Genomic DNA, 19,408 nt, shown 5'->3' with positions numbered 1-19,408 from the left:
ATCAGACCTGAACTTGTTGAAAGTGAGGCAAATGACTAGGACAGCAAAGACCAGGGGTAATTACAGTCCCCGCGGGCTTGCTGACAGCTGTTTGACAGAGGGAGTGGGAGATGAGGCACACACACACACACACGCACAAACACACACAAAATAGGTCAAAATCTTTGTTTCATAAAAGATCACAAAAAGGGGAAAACAATATTAAAGTATGCATAAAGAGGCAGGGAGGTATAAAGTTATAACGAGTAAGCATCAAAAGCTGAGGAGGAATTTTTTTAGCACCATATGGCCTGTGAATTAACTTCTCATGAGTCTGGCGGTTGTCTAACAATGTAAAAACAGTAGAGAGTGCTAGTTAGAACCGATTGCGTCTCTCACTTGTTCTTTCCTGGCGTATTGACTCAATGTAGAGCTCTGGTTGGCTGAGATTCTTTGCTACTGGCCGATCTGCTAGCTGTATTGCGTTGCACAGAGGTGCCACTGATACCTTCTTTCATTGGTGTTACAAGTCACTCCTGATACTTGAAATGTCAAGAACAGAACTATCTAGAAATGTAAAATCCTTACTTTGGAGCAGCCAAAGAAGGCATAAATCATTTCACGTGTCCAATAAAGCATTAGAAGGAATTATATTGAGCCAAAGAAGGAAGTAGGGCAGGTGTACTCAGGACAGTGTCATATTTTAGGAAGGAGGTTGGACTTGCATCGAGGTGTGATGTCAGAAAGTGTTAATCAAACAGGTACCTGTTATCTGTGTCGCTTACATTTTCAGGGATTGTTAAACTGTTTAGTTCCATTTGAATCCAAATTCTTACGCTCACCAAGACACGGGTTTATACATGCTTCTTAGTTGGAACAGTTTTGGATAGTAGAGAATAAAACCAATCACTCAACCAGATGATATGATTGATAACTAATGAATGTGTTTGGGAATACCATTTTTACTTGCGTGCCCTTCCCAGCGTCTCTATGCATAAAATAACATTCATAAACGCACAGTTGGATGCATTTGGTGGATCTACTTGATGGCCCTGAACCCGACCTTTTCATAAAGCATCTGGATGAACTAGAATACAGATTTTGAGCCAGGCTATCTCATCCATCATCCAGACCCCTGAATTCTCTTTCCTATTTGCACCTGTAAGCACTTTCCTATAATGAGGCGACATCGTGGAGAATTGGAACACAAGGAGATACTGACAAATAAAGACATGAACACAGTTGAAAAAAAAAACTTAAACACGTCATTGAAACCCATTAAAACCAGTTTTCATGCAACAGAAAATAAAGATCTACAAAAAAAAAAAAACCTTACCTTGCACAATGAGCTTGACTCTCTTTGCTGTCATCCCTCCTTCATTTACAGCAATGCACTCATACCAGCCTGAGTGATCTGGCGTTACAGAAGATACTTGAAGCGAAAGATTAGTCAGGACGTGTACTCGAGGGTCCAGGCGGGCATCAAGACCCTCTTTCAACCAAGTCAAGTTGAAGCTGACAGTGCTGACAACATGGCAGGTGAGGACAGCTTTAGATCCGATTGAAGCTGTTATGTTGCTTGGAACTGTGATACCAGGAGGTGGCTCTGCATAAAAGGAGGTTATATTAAAAAGTATGAAATGAAAAGGCTTAGTGACATGAGTGTCTGATGGGTAATGTTCTAGCCTAATATAAAACTGCGCTCCTACGTTGGTCAGAAGAACGTGAAATATATTTTCCTGTTCTTATCTTCATTGATGAATGAGAATTGTGACAATATGACTTAAATTATATCCAAGAAATTCTGGGTGGACATGAAGTTTGGAACACGGAAGAAACTAACGGTACGGATTGGGCCAAAATGTTGCTAGAATTACACAATTCTTTGTGATTCTTTGGGCTATGTTGGTTTCAGAGTTTCAACGTTTTTTCTTGCATTATCCTTGGCCTCCTTTGAGGTGATCTTCGGGGATGTTTCAAATAGCAAAAAGCAGGAAGTTTGGAAAGCCACGTTTGGATAAAAAAATTATTTTTGTGACCACGCTCAGACTCGTGATGTCAGATCTATTCTTTTGTAATGTAAAATATAAGGCTCCACTGATTTCTGAATAAAGAGAGTTGTGTTTCTATTTTCTAATGCCACAATTAAAAACATAAGACTAATTTGTTTTCATGATGTACTTTTCTTTTAGCTCGTTTTACTATTTAAAACTTAGAGACGTTTATTATTTCAAACAAAACGTCAAACCAACATTCCAATTATTATCTCCCACAGAGAAAAGAAAAAATAACATGTAAAATTGCAGTCGCAATGTATTAAGGGATGTTTGTTGTTTGTGGTAATTGTTATTTTTTTCAATAACCAAGAAAATATCCCTCTGCAAAAGTGACTCATGCTCAAACGTGCTTACCTGATACATCCAGGAAGGTGCGAGCTCGTCCTGTCCCGGCGCTGTTAACAGCAATACATTCATAGTAGCCTTCATCCTTCGACGTTACCACTTCTATTTCCCATGATGCCGTGTCAGACTCCCTGCAATTAAATAAGTCTGAGAGCTTTACGACAGCAGCAATACAATGCAGTATATTGAAGTCAATTTTTGGTTCGCTGGATGATACTTTGACAATGTGAAGTGTTTACAGTAACTAAAATGGTATTTTGTCCTTGACATCGTCACTGCTAACCTAAATAATTGATCCAGCCCAAGTCGCCTTCCATCATTGCTGAAGCGTAGAGTGAAGGGAATGAGGCTTTCAACCTGACATCTAACAGCCCCTTTCTGGAGATAATAACCATGGGTAATTGCTGGCATCAGCACTTTTGGGGCATCTAATAAGAGATACATCAGAAAGTAATGTTAACCCTTCAATGTTCATATTGCCAATGTACGGTATGCACAGCCTGCAACACGGACCTGGTATAATACTTGAGAAGGACACACTGGAGACTCTCTGGAAAACAAAACCATCCCGGTCATATCCTGTCACCCGCAGAAAGAATGCTTCATTTGGTGGAATGAAATCGGTGATGTTCCAGAGGCTGTATGGTTGCCGTTCAGGGTAGTAGCGGATTGGCAGAGTTTTAATAACTTTTCCTGTTATTGCCAAGAGCTCAAGCCGATCAGGTCGGGCAGGTGCAGAAAGCCCGGTTGTGTTCAGCAAGATGTGGGTGGGAATACCTGAAATGTTAAGATAATTTATATTTGCATTGTAATGCTCTACTGAGGCGCTGACACAAAAATTCTAAATTATAGAAGAAATGACAAACAAAGCTGTGTGGACCCTTACTGACTGGAAAAATGATTTCAACTCACTAACCTTGAACTGGGCGACTGATGGTCTTTTTGAAATCCATTGTGGGCTTTCGGGAGAACCCAGCTCGAAAGTCTATGCTGCTGAGACCTGAGATACGAACTGAGTGTCTTCCTTGGCTAGAAGTCTGCAAATAAAAGAGCAGATGATGTGACGTAATGTACTTGATTTTCCATGTGTAATGTAACCAACATTGTATAGACCTGTGTATAAAGTATAACCTTAACCAAGATTAATTTTGATTTACGCAAGCTACCCTGCTAAATTTCTTGTTAATTGCTTTTAAATAATAAAATAAGACCACCCGTGAGTTTTAGCCTCCTTGCTAACAAATTCTGACTAAAAATCTAGTAGCTGTTTATCGTTCTTGCTAGTTAATTTTAAATAATTTGAGTTGTCTTTCCATGCTTTTCAGTTGAGACGACTTGCTAACTACTTCCAGGGAGCGTGAGAATGATTTTCATGGGCTTTAGTCTCTTTTGAGTAATGCTGCACTCCAACCTATGCCTCTAGCCTCCGTTCGAGCAATTCGTCACTAAATGTAATTATCTGCACTTAGCTTTTAGTGTGCAAGTCTCATGGTGTGGTATTTCTGTTTAGAAATATCTCATTATAGTTTGGGTCTGTAGTTACTAGAATACAGAAATCACTCTGTGAACACGCTGTTGGATTTCACTAGAAACCTTTGCTTTGCATTTTTTTTTTAAAGTTCCTGGCATTGCCTTTTTAATGACAGAGAAAATATAGGACCTCTATTCTGCATTAGAACAGTCTATTGTGTGCCTGCAAGTATAGACAAGCCAAAATGATTAAGTCTGACTGTGTGACATTCAAACTTCTTCCACTTGATCTTATAAAACTTCTCCAATTTAAAAATGACCCAAACATTCTGACATTCATACTTTTAAATTAGACACAGACAAGCACTATAATCAAAGGCATCTAATGGTTTATAAGGTGTTCTTCTTTGATGCCTGGCCCACATGGAGAACAAATAATTACCATGAAACTATAGGTTAGGGAACCGTAAGGCAAAACACCTAGGAGGTGTCACAGCCTTGGCAGTGGGTACAATCTAACTGCCAGTAGCATTTGCCGAACATGAATGAGAACACATGACAGTAGTGTACTTCAGGAAGACGAAACTCCATCTCAAAAGAATGCTAGTCCTCAAAGTATGTAATACCGCAAGAACAAAATGGATTCCATGCATTACTTAATTATGAAATATGAAACGTCACACTTATTTTAGCAACAGTGCAGCAAACAAGCTGCAGCGAAACATTTTGGAAGAAAACTAGTACCATAAGACGCGCTGCATCAAAGGGCGCAACACCAGTTGAGGGTGTTATTTCCGTATTTTATGTATATACTAGGCGCGCCGCACTACAAAGCACTAGCTCAGCTGCTCGCGCTAGCTGATGCCAGCTCACCAGGACTCAATCCCCTAAGGGATCGCTGCCAGAGGTATCACCCGGTTTCAATGACAGATGTCCTGAAACTATAAGGAATCACTGTCAATAACACTGACTCTAACCGATAAAAGGTGTCATGGCAATTGTCTACTAGACAACATTAGGGGAGGGACTTCACTGGTCACCACACTCCTTAGAGTCACGGTTTCAAATCAAAACCAAAAAGAAAAACTCAGCATACAAGCAAACAATGAAACAAAGAAATAAGATTAACACAAAACATGTATCTCTCATGCCATCTATATACCCAAAAGAAATAAAAATAACACAAAAAGATTATAGCAATGGCTTCTTGGGAGCCACTCAGACTCAGCCAATCACATGGCTGTTTAGAGAGATGTGCATGGCTGTTTAGAGAGATGTGCTGTTGTGCTTTGGGCTTTTTGCAGTCTGTTGTCTAAACCTGGGACGTTTCTTGCTTGCAATAACATAAATGATAAGACAAACTACAACATTGTGGACAGCTGCCCTTTTGTCCAGCTTTCTCGTACACCATCACCCAAACGCCATAGTCACATAATGTATTAGTCACGGTCAATTTGAAGCATAGATGACTCAGACTTTGACCAGCAGGGTGTGCTAACATTAGAATTAGAAATCCCTTTACGGTCGCGAGTGATGCTCAGTCCATATAATGGGCGCGTCGCTTTACAAGGCGCTTTGTTTGTTTTGGAGAAGATTAGGGACTTTAAAGAGCGCCCTACGGCCTGGAAAATAAGGTATTTAATATTGCTAAGAGACATTTTGCATGAAAGACAGTTGGGTGAAAGAAGTAGGCGAAACACCTTTCTGCACTCCACAGTAAAATATCTGATTAAAAGCAGATTAAAAACGATTCCTTTGCAAGTACAATCCATGCTAAGAGCATTAAACTACTCAGTGTCACAGACTATTACTGAAACCCAGCAAGAGTGAAATCTCAATGAAGTACTGTATGTTTCCAGTTCTTTTACCATAAACAAGAAATTAGGATATATTTTTTTTCAATGGCAGGAGATAAAAGAGAACACAATAAAGATACAGTAAGTCATCACGTGAGACCAATGTGATTATGCTTCCATTAAAAAGCACTAAAAAAAACTAGAAAAAATGAAAATGTCACCTATGACAAATTCAAAAGGTCTTCCAGAAGTAACACATAGCATGCTGAATATTCTCCGTTCTCCAAATCTGTACAAGTCTGACACATAAAGAAAAAGTTGGAAACACATAGCGCCTGCCTGTCTGCCTTCCTGTGTGAGAAACGGAAGGACCATGTGGGACACAATATGTTGGAAGCGAGAGATGCGAGCTGGGTTATTACACTGAACATAATGAGGAAAAGGAGAATTATACTTTATAAGGATCATTATATTGGAGCATCTGGTCATTACATCCACAGGAACGGAATTTTTTTTTTTTGTTTGTTTGTTTGTTTGTTTTTTTAGTTGAGGTTGTTTTTGCAACAGTTACTGCTTTTCTACATTTATTTGCTTGGAAATATAGCCAGAACTTTGATTTGCAAATAAAAAAATATTTTGGATGACGTCGCTGTTATATTTTCATGTTTTTAGCGGTCTTTTCGATTATGTCTCTGGCTGAATGAGGACATACTGAATGTCGGCTGAATCTAATAATGGCCTAATAATTGTCATGAAGAGATCCACTAATCAGACTCAATTCAGAATCTTTTACGGTAAACACAATTACATCTTTATTGTTACCCATTTCCATTATAATGCAAGTTTGTCTGCATTTGGTAATGACCTCACTCTTCACCATCATTGCTTGTATTTAAAACATGTGAGGGGAGTTGTGGGCAATGTTGTGTGATGGCATTTTTGAAGGACAGTTCTGGTGGAAAATGGTGAGTCATGTTATAAAAATTACAATCAGCTGCTTGGCCCCAAGCTTTCAGCGGTCCATGGAGGAACTGAGTTTTGGGTGTAAAGAATCTCATGATTCTAAATGGCCAAACGGATCAAGTTTTTTATATGTTTTTTTAATCACCAGTAACCATGTATTATTTTCTATTAGACATTTGTCATCAACTTCATGAACTGCAGTCTTAAGTTGTTATTTTGGCATGTTTTCTTGGCCGGAATCAAACCCTGCACCTCCGCACTGTGAGGTGGTCTTGCTAACCAGTTGTCCACCGTCCGGCCATATATACATGACCATAGTAACCTGAAAGAGGTGGGTACCAGTGACCTAGATTGTACCTTGTAATACAGAATTGGACTCCTAGTGCATTCCACATTTCTGCAAACACAGTAGTGCTGGAACAGAAAAGTTGAGACCATAAAATTGTCAAAAAAGTCTCTGTACGCTAAAGCAGTAAGATTTAGGGAGCAACAAAAGCGCTTATTATTTATGAATTCATTGGCCATGATGGGTGTTCCAGTGGCTCAATTCATAGCCAAATCCTTATGTAAAACTAAAATATTGAACTTTTAAGAAAATGTTTCACTGGTTCACTTGAGTCATTTGGGATGACTCTTAAGTGATGCCACAGTCCTTGAGCTCATCAGTTTCACAGTAAGTCAAGCGCACACTGTCACATAATGATGCTATGACGGTAAATGTCAGAGCAGAAAATACATGGCCCCTTACACAAATCACTCAGGTAAAAATGCTTGTCATTTTCCCAACATCTGGCGTTGAAACTATACTGTAGTGAAATGTGTGTCCCATTTGGCATTCTTTTGATATAAGGGTGCCATTAATTTCAACTATGCAAGACTGGTGCTGCAGGATGACTGCCATAACAAAAACAAAAAATGTGTGTGTGTGTGTGTATGTGTGTTCCAGCATACTGCATCTCTATCAACCTGGACTGCTTGCAGAGAACATGCATGACAAATTTATCGGTTATCACTGTATCTGAACACGCTGACATATTAGTGCAGTAATTCAATTTAAGACCTTTCCCAAAGGCCCAGCTATCCCTCGATACGATTTGCGACCTCAATCGAAGGTTTCACTGCTGAATTGCTTGCTGCAAGACTTTTTAAGACAGTTTAGTGCTGGGAAAAACTGGATCTTATACCTTGATAGACCAAAATCCGGTCTGCGGGTCCTTGATGTTGACAACTTTTGCAGAGTTGGGAATGTGCAACAGCTCAGTCAGACCGTCACTCTTCCCCATGATCCTCCCTGGAGGCAAAACATGAACGTGGGTTAATAATTCGCCCCTTCCACAGATGCAGCCAACATGAATGAATTTTCAAACTCCATGGTTAAATACTTCACATACATACAGTAAATTATTTTTTTTTGGGGGGGGGGATCTCTCATAGACATTTGAACATATGTAACAGTTATCCTAACCTTGGGGGTTTATAATCTGGATGTCTGGTGTGCGGCCACTGAGGGATACAGTGACTTCCTTGAGACTGGGGTCAAAGGGGATCCTCCAGGTGTTGCTGACCCCATTGAAGTGATCAGTTGACAACAGGTGGACTTTTGAGGACTGTACAGCCTCCTCCACCCATTTCAAAACCTGTGAAATAAATAATGTCGCCATTACTTGTTGACAGTAAATCTGTACATGAGGATTATGATGATTTATCAACAATCGGTTTGTCTGTCTGTCTGTCCATATTGTTTAGACCACATGCTGTACTAATTGAGACCAAATCAACAGCCAACTGCTAACTGCAGGAAACCCATGTGCTCCATTTTCACTTGATTGCTTCAGAACATGAATTACTAACGAGCCATTCATCAATTATGTCCAATTCTAGTAACAGACCAAAGTCATTTTGAGTAAATAATAATTTGTAAAGATTGACACTAACTACATTCCTAATAATTCATCAACTGACAACTTGAACCGCATTCCAGTTGCATCAAAGTCACATAAAGAGAGTTGTAAATTGTCTGCAACTTTTTAAATTCTGCAGCTTTACCATGACTGACTGGTTTTATCTCCGTGGCCAAGACATGTCATTGTGAATCAAAATATTTTCCCCATGAGTCAGACAACTTGAAACTTGTACTTTAAAGGTCAGAGGAGTACAGAAATGCACTCCTGCATTTCTGTTTAGTAACACTCTTACCTCATTGACCTGTTTCTTGTCTAGATGGAAGACTTGTCCTGAGCTGGTGGAGGCGATTTCCTCATATGCCTTGTAGCCAATGTGAGTCCTGTCATCACAATCTCCCGTCAACACAAACACGACCTAAATACACACAAAAGAAAAGTACCAGTATTAGTCTAAATGATCACATAAGACCTATTGTGAAGACTATCAGCCAGACCTGTGACTGTTTCTGTTGAATGAGTTGAAGGACATCATGGGTGAGCTTGTAATCTTTGGACCGGGCATCAGTAAAGACGTAAATGAAGGATCCGGGCAGTGAGATCTCCAGGGCTATTTTTATAGCACCAATGCTCATCTCTGGACAGTCACCACCACCCTGGCAATGAAAACAAAAACCATGTGATGAGCACATTACAAAGTTACACTGTAATTACCAAAGTGTGCAGTGATAATATGCAAGTTATTGGTATATGCTAGATTGTAACTATTGATTGTCAAATTTGTGAATTGCCTGTCGTATGGTGGGGCATTGACCAGTTGCATATAGTAAAAGTCAGCTATGTGAACCACGGTCGTCACATAACTGAGTCATACTGAGAAAAAAACAAACAAAGCATGTAGATGAGAAAAGCACGTGATTGCCCTTCGTGGCCGTTATCCTTTGGTCAATATCAGTGTCTGGCTGCCTGCTGGGGTCAAAGAGAAACATCCTCTGCACGATTCCAGCCATGAGACAACCCTCAGACTGTTTTTGTACCGAAATGGAACCACCTCTAATGGCATCCCCACTTTATAGTATAGAATTTATGAAATCTGTTTCTAAAATCAACAAACATCTGTGAAAAAACAATTATTGGACTATTTCTGAAATGTGCCCTTGAAAATAAAATCTGTTGGACAATTGGAAGGGGAAAAGGAGGACAAACAGGCATGCAAGTGAAACAAGCAGGAAGTGAGAGGAAATTGGATTGTTTCCATGCTCCACTCGGCACACACGCACACACACGCGCGCACACACCAGATTAGGACGAACTTGTGTCAAGGATGCACAGACAGTGATTCTCTGTTGTCTCAATTGTCATTAGTGAGAGAGAGTCCAGAATTGAGTCATTTACAATGTGCACAATGAGAAATAATACGAGATTGAGAAGCATTTTGGGAGATCAACACTGATCAAAATATTGGGCTGTAGATTCTCTGGCTACTGTTACAATTTAAAGTGACTTCACATTCCAAAAACTCCCGAAAGAAATAACTTGTATTCTCATGTGAATGTCAAGCAACAGATTGACTTTCTGAATTTTGTGAATTATGTGTTGTCTTGCGACATGACCTCGGGTTCAAATCTGCGTGCTCAACCTACCTGAACATACAGCTCTCGCAGCTCATACTGGAATTTCTTTGGGTCTGTTGTGATTGTCACAGGTCCGATTTCTGCAAAGAAGAAAATAATTCTGTATGAGAAAATATATAACAACGATCTTACAAGTACAAATTATTTTACAATAACATGTCCTAGCGCCCTGGTCTAAACAGGCCATTCTAATTCATATTGGAATATGAATGAAGCAAAATCCACACGTTTTTATCCATCTCTATTCAGACTAGTGTGGGCGCATATTATATACAAAACATATTGTAAAGAAAAATTTTGGCTTGGCTCCCCCGTTAAAATTTGAAATCAGGTCCTCGTTCAAAACTATTCACATCCTTTCTCATTAAGATGCAGGGCATATCCAGTGTTGCACAGTGTTGTTTAGAATGAAACTACGAGAATCCTTTTACGTTGATTAAAAGATTGCAGTTCCTCGAACATTTCTGGGATATTCATATTTTTGCTTTATTTAATGAAACAATGAAATTGGAAAATATTTTTGGCTTGCGTAACTTGTTTTTGTCTTCAAGTCAATCAAGTCTTTTCCTACCTTATTTCTTGTGTTATGTCTGGTGTGAGATGGAGAATTTCTCATCTGATTTTAAGAGGCTGGGTACACCCCAGGAAGTGTTTCTCAACCTTTATTGCGCGAAGGCACATATTTCACTTTGGAAAGAAATTCACGACACACCACACACAAAACGATTCACAATTGGATAAATAGGTTAATTATGTCTCTTCGGTCATCTAGTGGAAAACATGTCATTGTTTTGCCTGTTACTATACATGGTTGGCATACATAAATTAACCCAAAACGTTTTTCAGAAAATTGTAATTTTTTTGGTCAAAATAATTGAAATTGTATGATTTTCCACAGTACACCTGATGATTTATCAGAGCACATGAGTTTGCCACGGCACACTGGTTGATAATCACTGACCTCGATAAGTTCCCAGGCAATCACAAAGCACAATTAAAGTCACTCTAACAAAACATTTGGTGCGAGCCTGAATTTTTGGAGGATTTAACTTTATATATGTCCATTGCATGTGTTTGCAGGTGAAACATATTGAACGTGTCTAATTTCATCATTTCTCACCAAACTTTGATCCTTGCAAAGTGTTGGATTTGCAGAGTTGTTGTTTTTAGTCACTGCAGTTTCTCGGCTTACTTTTTTTCAATCCGTTAATGAGCTGCTAAGCTTTTCTTTTAAGTCACACTGAGTGTTTTCAGCCACTGCAGCTGTGCTGCGGAATGAGCTTGACGAAGGCTCCACAAAGAACACACATGTGGACAAAGGAGCACTTTGCGGTTTCCTTGTACATTGAGATGACAAGAACAAATAAAAAACCCTGAAAACAAGTCTTTCATTTGACCACGAGGCCCGAACCTAAAGCTTTGCATCAGTGGTCCTCAGTTCTGTTCTTTGTGTGCCGATGTCCTGCCTGCATTCCAGCTCTCCCTGCTGAAACACACCCGATTTAAATGATCAGTTATTCAGCAAGCTCTGCAGGAGCATGATAACGATTGATCATTTGAATCAGGTGTGGTGCAGCAGGGAGAGCTGGATAACAGGCAGGAAACCAGCCCTCGAGGAACAGGATTGAAGAACCCTGCTTTACATGATAAATAGAGCACCCAAATTATTAATATAGATATAGATGTTTGGTGATTGGAGGAGGTTTCAGTGGCTGTTTGAATAATTCTTAAACACAATTGTGATACAATGTTCTCTTCACACCAACTTTGAATGATCCAGCCTTGCATCCATTATCTGTTCCGCTTCTCCTCACTAGGGTCGCGGACGGTGCTGGAGCATATCCCAGCTGTCTTTGGGCAGTAGGCGGGGGCGACACCCTGAACTGGTTGCCAGCCAATCACAGGGCACATATAAAGACGAACAACCATCCGCGCTCACACTCACATCTAGGGGCAATTTAGAGTGGCCAAGCAACCTGCCATGCATGTTTTTGGAATGTGGGAAGAAACTAAAATTATTATTATTAGTAGTAGTAGTAGTAGTATTTTTATTATTATCAAGACCTAATATGCAAGTCAAAAAAGTCAGAGCAGATATAGAATCAGCTAAAAAATATCAATCTAGAAAAGTATAATTGCATCTCTGATTAAAAAAAACTGTAAAAAAAAAAAAAATGTTGACCAGTGTAATCAGCACGTTTGGTGTGTATAACGTGTTTCAATTTCAATGATTATGTTTCTGACCTATTATTAGATAAATATTGATTTTGAAATGCTCCAGGTGATGTAGGTGGTACAGTTACATGCTATTTTATTGTGTTTTTGTGTAATATACATCCCTGCAAAAAAAAAAGTGTTATGTTAAAATGCAACACGTGTTCAAGTATTGTATGTCTACTCCATCGGTAAGAAGGCATACAATACTTGAGAAGAATCACCCGTGGCTAAAGCGAAAATGTGGCATGTATTTAAATTGGACCTGGATTTGCCATTTCTGCTGCCTATTGTGTGTGTGTGGAGTGTTTTACAGTAGGACCTGCAAATTATCAGGTCGACCTCAGGAATTTGCACTGAAGACGCACAGGAACACTGCCCATGTCAGATAATAAACAAAATACAATGCTTATTATTTTTGTTTAATGTAAACCTAATTGCACAGTTTTTAAACTATTGTGTGTAATGATCTCGAAATACAGCCAGTGTCCCTTTATTAGGCAGATTTTCATTTTCATTTTTTTCACATTATACTAGCTTCCCCCAAAAATAATTACGTGTTTAAGTGTAGATAATATTTAATATCAATGGCTTCTGTGTGCAAAGATCCCTCCCACTTTTCAGAAGAAATTCATGACATTTACATGGTGCAAACCAACCATGTATGACAACACACCGTACAGGAGAAACCTGACTGCAATCCTGGCTTGAGAGAAAAGGAAAGGACAGACGGAAATGACAAAGAACAAGTCAAGTCAAGTCAAGTCAATTTTATTTGTATAGCCCTTAATCACAGACAGTCTCAAAGGGCTTTACATAGCCACAATCGACATCCCCGATCTTAACCCCCAGGAGGGCAAGGAAAAACTCACAAAACCTCATTAGGGGAAAAGTGAGAAACCTTGAGAAGGGACCACAGATGGGGGAATCCCCCTTCCAGGATGACCAGGCTGCAATGGATGCCAACTGGGCAACATTTGACACATACAATGATGCTATGCAATGATAGATGAGATAATATAAGAGTCAATTGAATGAAGTGCTGCAGGAAGATGACTTCAGTGGAGTGGGTCCTCATCCAGGGCCGTAATATCCATGGCAGCATATCCGAAGATGAGCCTTCGATCTTGTACCGGTCAGTTGGTGTAAATTCAGTACAGCCACTTCCAAGTGAATCGCCATCACCTAATTCGGGGAATTGGGAACAGAAAAGAAAGAACAGAAATAGCAAACAGGCCAACAAGTAGTTCAATGAAGTGCTGAACTATAAGGAAATCAGAAAAGGCGCTGCATGAAGACGACTTCGGCAGAGCAGGTCCCTTCCCGGTTCGTCAGTGCCGTAATCTTCAAAGCATGTCCCCATCACCTAATTCCCAAGCAGGGGAAGGAGGGGGCAGAAAAGAGAAGAAGCGGCAGTAAACAGGCCAACAAATAATTAAATTAGATGCTAAAGTATATAAATAAATTGATCAAATGTCGCGCTGCAGGAAGACGACATCACTGGAACAGGTGCATGCCCAGTTGGTCAATGCCTTAAACTTCCTAGTGGGTCACCGTCACCTAATCCCCCAGCCGGGGGAAAAGGGGGCAGAAAAGAAAACAAAAGAAAAAAAAAGCGGCAGTAAACAGGCCAACAAATATTTCAGCTAAATGCACAAGAGTATAAATGCGTCTTTAATAGTGTTTTGAACATTTCTACTGAGGTGGCGCCTCTAATATCTGAGGGAAGTGCATTCCAAAGCATTGGTGCCCGAATAGAGAACGCTCTAGAACCTGCGGACTTCTTTTTGGCTCGCGGGATCACTAAAAGACCAGCATTTTGTGAGCGAAGGTTTCGGGACGGAACATATGGTACCACGAGGTCAACGAGATAAGAAGGTGCTAAGCCGTGCAATATTTTAAAAGTAAGTAGCAGAACTTTAAAATCACATCTCAAGTGGACCGGAAGCCAATGCAAATTGGCTAATATCGGGGTAATATGATCAAACTTTCTCGTCTTAGTTAAGAGTCTAGCTGCTGCATTTTGAACTAACTGCAGACTTTTAATACTCGACATGGGGAGACCCGAGAGCAAAGCGTTACAATAGTCGAGGCGAGATGTAACAAACGCATGGATTAAGATTTCCGCGTCACACGTTGATAGAATTGGGCGAATTTTAGCAATGTTACGCAGATGAAAAAACGCAGTTCGAGTAATATTTTTAATGTGCATTTGAAAAGACATAGTTGCGTCAAATATAACACCGAGATTTTTTGTTGAATCCTTTTGGATAATATTACATTTATCGATATTCAGAGTGGTGTCTTTGAAAAGGTACCGATGACGCGCTGGTCCAATGATGAGCATCTCGGTTTTATCTGAGTTAAGACGCAAAAAATTGAAAGACATCCATTGTTTAATTTCGGCAAGGCACGCCTCTAATTTATAGCAGTCGCGGGGATTCGTTATATCCAACGGCATGTATAATTGCGTATCATCAGCGTAACAGTGAAAACTAATGTTATATTTCCGTATAATATCACCAAGCGGTAGCATATAGATGCTAAACAATAGAGGTCCAAGTACCGATCCCTGCGGAACTCCACATATGATCTTACAAATATCCGAAGTCGTATTGCCATGAATTACACGGTGCGTCCTCTCCGACAGATACGAATTAAACCAAGAAAGCGCTGAACCTGAAATGCCAACACACGTTTCAAGGCGTTTTAATAATATGTTATGATCAACGGTATCAAAAGCGGCACTAAGATCGAGTAAGAGTAATATTGATGAGGTGTCGGCGTCCATAGCTATGAGAAGATCATTAGTAACTTTAGCAAGGGCCGTCTCAGTAGAGTGGTCGGCTCTAAAACCCGATTGGAAAGGTTCAAATTGATTATTAACAGTCATATATTCATTAAGTTGTTGCGCTACGACTTTTTCAAGAATTTTTGCAATAAACGGAAGATTTGAAACCGGCCTATAGTTGATGAGACTCTCTGGGTCAAGGTTTGGTTGCTTAAGTAACGGTCGGATAACGGCGGTCCTAAAAGCTGCTGGTACTACACCCGTGGTAAGTGATAGATTAATTATATTTAAAACAGACGGTCCTAGGGTCGTAAACAGTTCTTTAATTAGTTTGCCAGGAAGCGGATCGAGCACACAAGTTGTCGGTTTTGCCGCACTAACCAATTTTGTTAGGCTCTCAAGAGATATTTTTTTAAATTGACATAAGGTTATCGGACAGTTATCAGCCCTAATGTCCCTATTAACACAATTTGTCGCGGAATTCGACGGAATTTTAAGAACAGTGTCTTTAATCTCATCACGAATACATTCTATCTTCTGAGTAAAAAATTGCATAAAATCGTGAGCTGAATAGGAAGAGCTATCCGAGGTTGGTCGCTGTTGCGTTAGCATTGCTACGGTATCAAATAAATATTTAGGATTGTTTTTATGTAAGACAATTAATCTAGAATAATAATTAGTTTTGGCTAAATTAAGCGCTTCTTTGTATATTAGTAAACTATCGCACCATGCCTGACGGAAGACCTCAAGTTTGGTCGCACGCCATTTGCGCTCAAGCTTCCTACAAGATCGTTTCAGTACGCGCGTTTCCTCTGTAAACCACGGAGTAAGCCTCTTTGGACGAGTTTTAGTTTTTAAAGGCGCGACGGAGTCAAGCGCATTTAACAAAGCGACATTAAAGTTGTTTGTGAGATCATCAATCGTACCAATATAATTAGGAAACGAAGCAGTTGCTAAAGGGAGTAGCTCAGAGAGCGCAACGATGGTTGAGGAGCTAATGTTACGGCTGCTATAATTTTGATTATGGTCAGAACGATGACAGTGAGCCAAGACTTCAAATTTGATAAAGTAATGGTCAGATATAGCACTGGTATATGGTAATACAATTATTTTTGAAGATGCTAAGCCTCGGGTTAATACCAAATCTAGCGTATTGCCATTTATATGCGTTGCTTCATTTATTATTTGCGTGAAACCAAACATATCAATGATTGTCCGAAACGCTACCGTAAGTGGTTCCGACGGGAGATTCATATGAATGTTGAAGTCGCCCATGATAAGTATATTATCCGCATGAGTTACTAAATCAGCTACGAATTCAGAAAATTCATCTAAAAAGCCGGAGTAAGAGCCAGGTGGACGATAAAGAACGGCAAGATAAAACGGCAGCTCGGCTGAGGATCGCATAATGAGAACTTCAAATGTTTTAAAGGAATTGCTAAAACGAGGACTAAGTTTTAGGTTAGATTCGGAAATGAGGGCTACACCCCCGCCTTTCTTTTGAGGGCGCGCAACATGCGAGCTCACGAAGTTTGGAGGCGAAGCCTCATTTAGCGGTAAAAACTGATTTGGTTTTAACCAGGTCTCGCAAAGACCAATCATGTTAAGATTATGGTCTCTAATAAGGTCATTAACTAACAAGGCTTTCGATGAAAGCGATCTAATATTTAAAAAACCGAGTTTCAGTAAAATAGGTCTATCTAAGTTATTCCGCGCAACAGGACTCCTGGTCATAATATTAAGGAGATTGCCTTGCCTAGGTCCCGGATTGTACCTCGAGCGACTATAAACGCGGCGAGAAATTCTGACGGTCGGAATCCGATAGTTATTTACCAGCTTTCGAGTGCTATTATTTTGAGAGAACGGCTCGTCGTCAATAAAACCGACCGAGGAGGAATGCTTAAACCCATCATGTATTGCCACCTCAGTAGAAATTATATCAGTATGAGATCTACCAGCGTATGGTGTGTAGCGCTCAAATCTAGAAGAAAAGCTATGTGTGTTGTCTAAGTCTAGCATAGCGCTAGTTAGCTCTAGCCTTACAGACTCCATACCCTTCCTTACAGGCTCACTATTCGCCTGCAGCCCGACCTGCTCTAATATGAATAGTCATGGAAGGCTCAAACAATAATCTATGTTTCTAGAAAGAGTGATGGCGCCTTCCCAGTTAGGGTGAAGGCCGTCCATCCTCAGCAGGTCGGGTCGGCCCCAGAAAGAAGGCCAGTTATCTATAAACTGCAGTCCGTGCTCACTACAAAAACTAGCCAGCCACTTATTTAGCGAGAATAATCTACTAAACCTCTCATCATTGCCTCTCGCAGGCAAGGGGCCAGAGACAATTACTCGATGCCGACTCATCTTTCTGGCGAGATCACAAGTCCTTGCTATGTTTTTCTTTGTGATCTCTGATTGCTTCATCCTAGTGTCATTGGAGCCAACGTGTATCACTATATCTGAATAGCTAGCGTTGTTTGCACAGCGCTGGTGTATAGGTGTCTTGCGCGCTAGCTCCATAAGATTAGCTTCTATGTCGGGTGCTCTGGCCCCAGGAATACACATTACTGTGGCTGGATTTTCAAGCTTAATGTTGCGGGTAATGGAGTCACCTATCACTAAGGTGCGGGAGCCATGAGACCGAGGTGGAATGGAACTGCTATGTGTCTTAACAGGCTCACCGCGATTAGCAAGCCGTTTACGGCCAATGCTAACCAGACTAGCAGGTTGGCTACAACCCGTGCTAACAGTCGTGTCCGCCACGTTTACGCTTACCACATTACTCTGCTCTAGCTGGCGGACACGTCCCTCTAGCAGGGAGAGTCTTTCCATGAGAAAGGTGCAAGTGTTGCATGTGGTGGTGCACGAAACCATAGTTGCGTTTACTCGCCCGGTGGATAAAAGCGGAGGAGAACACATAATTGGCATGAACAAGGCAAAGTGAATGAAGTCAGAGTTAAAGAATGCTGGCAAAATTGTTAAGAACAACCGATGAAAAAATGAGCAGCATAGATCAGACAAACTGAAATAAAGCTCTGCACCTCTTCCATTTCTCTTAGTTTGCCAGTAATGTAATGAAAGAGAACTACTTGCAAAAGCTCATCAAAGCTTCAGGTATTCTTATAGCATCCATTTATTCTGTAATGCCATGAAGGCAGCCCACATCTGCACATCACATGCAAGATTAAACAATCAAATAGTTATCTACAGAGGTGAACTACAAGTGAGCAAATGTCAACTTTTGATCTAATTTTGACTCCAGACGAGGATTGAGACTGAGGCTAATTTGGTTGGATTTGCTTTTGTATTCACTGGAGTGTGACTTTCTGATTCGTTCCAACATCAACGGCATGGAATTCGGAGGCCGCTCAAGTGAGGGGTCACCGATATGGATGCCTTGGCAGGAAATCCTTTTTGGCTGACAAAAGTAGGGCAGCCATACATCTTTTGTGTGTTCATGTTCTTCTAATTGGGACTGGGCAAAAAAAATCTGTTCTGTCAGTCAATGACAGCGTCAGTGATGGAGTCTGCACTGCACAGACTGGACTGTATCTCTTTGGTAGGGCCCGCTGCACACAGTTTGTCCAAACAATGGCTAGAAATATTTATTTTCTGTTTTATTATTACTATACATTATTTTGGAAACAAAAAAGTACAACAGGAATTTACAATTATAACATTTTGGTATTTTGGCACGGTTGTTCTAACTGCTCACCCGTCACAAAAGAGTTTAAAAAACAAAAAAAATTAACACTATCCATTTAGTGCTGCTGGTTTGTTTTGGATTTCATTTTTTTAATAAATATCCTGGTCCAATTCATAGTCGTACAATGCCAGCAACCTCGATGGCAGTCGACTTTAGAAGTTCCGCTGTATAAGTGTGAAAAAGGGCACTTGAGGTCTTTTGTATTTCTGAGCCCACACACTCCTATGTTCAGTTCACAAGTAACTGTTACAGCGCATAAAAAGGCAACAGAGGCCATAAACACACGCTGTGTACTGTCATTCTGCTGAGTCGGGGTAAAATGGGCCAGAACGAGTGGCTGTCAGTGACCATCATCTACGTGGTGTAATTCGTTCCATCAGTCCCACTGAGAGAACACATGTTGAACTGCATACTGTTTAGCATGCATTTGTGAGCGTGCCATGTAAAATGTGCACATGTTGAGTGCTATTCAACTTTTATGACGCAAATTGGGCTCTTAAGGTTTTCATTAGACATCATTCAAGTGCCAAGACATCAAATGGATGTTAGAGGAAAACA

General features: G+C 40.3%; 1 protein-coding gene across 1 annotated transcript in view; it reads right to left on the bottom strand.

Annotated features, from left to right (window-relative positions):
* Positions 1 to 19,408, bottom strand: part of hmcn1 (hemicentin 1) — an 85,432-nt gene that overhangs the window by 54,368 nt on the left and 11,656 nt on the right. The window contains exons 2-11 of the mRNA XM_088313513.1: positions 10,155 to 10,225; positions 9,009 to 9,167; positions 8,807 to 8,929; positions 8,076 to 8,247; positions 7,795 to 7,901; positions 3,298 to 3,418; positions 2,895 to 3,158; positions 2,665 to 2,809; positions 2,391 to 2,512; positions 1,316 to 1,585 (exon numbers count right to left, since the gene is read on the bottom strand). Coding sequence (XP_088169639.1) covers positions 1,316 to 1,585; positions 2,391 to 2,512; positions 2,665 to 2,809; positions 2,895 to 3,158; positions 3,298 to 3,418; positions 7,795 to 7,901; positions 8,076 to 8,247; positions 8,807 to 8,929; positions 9,009 to 9,167; positions 10,155 to 10,225 — 1,554 coding nt within the window. The remainder of the gene's footprint in view (positions 1 to 1,315; positions 1,586 to 2,390; positions 2,513 to 2,664; positions 2,810 to 2,894; positions 3,159 to 3,297; positions 3,419 to 7,794; positions 7,902 to 8,075; positions 8,248 to 8,806; positions 8,930 to 9,008; positions 9,168 to 10,154; positions 10,226 to 19,408) is intronic.

This window comes from Idiotropiscis lumnitzeri, chromosome 13 (assembly GCF_059441095.1).
Source record: "Idiotropiscis lumnitzeri isolate Australia: NSW breed Sydney's pygmy pipehorse chromosome 13, RoL_Ilum_1.0, whole genome shotgun sequence".
Classification (NCBI taxonomy): Eukaryota; Metazoa; Chordata; class Actinopteri; order Syngnathiformes; family Syngnathidae; genus Idiotropiscis; species Idiotropiscis lumnitzeri.
The sequence above is the reverse complement of the archived record's forward strand: the minus strand, read 5'-3'. Positions and strand labels throughout refer to the sequence as shown.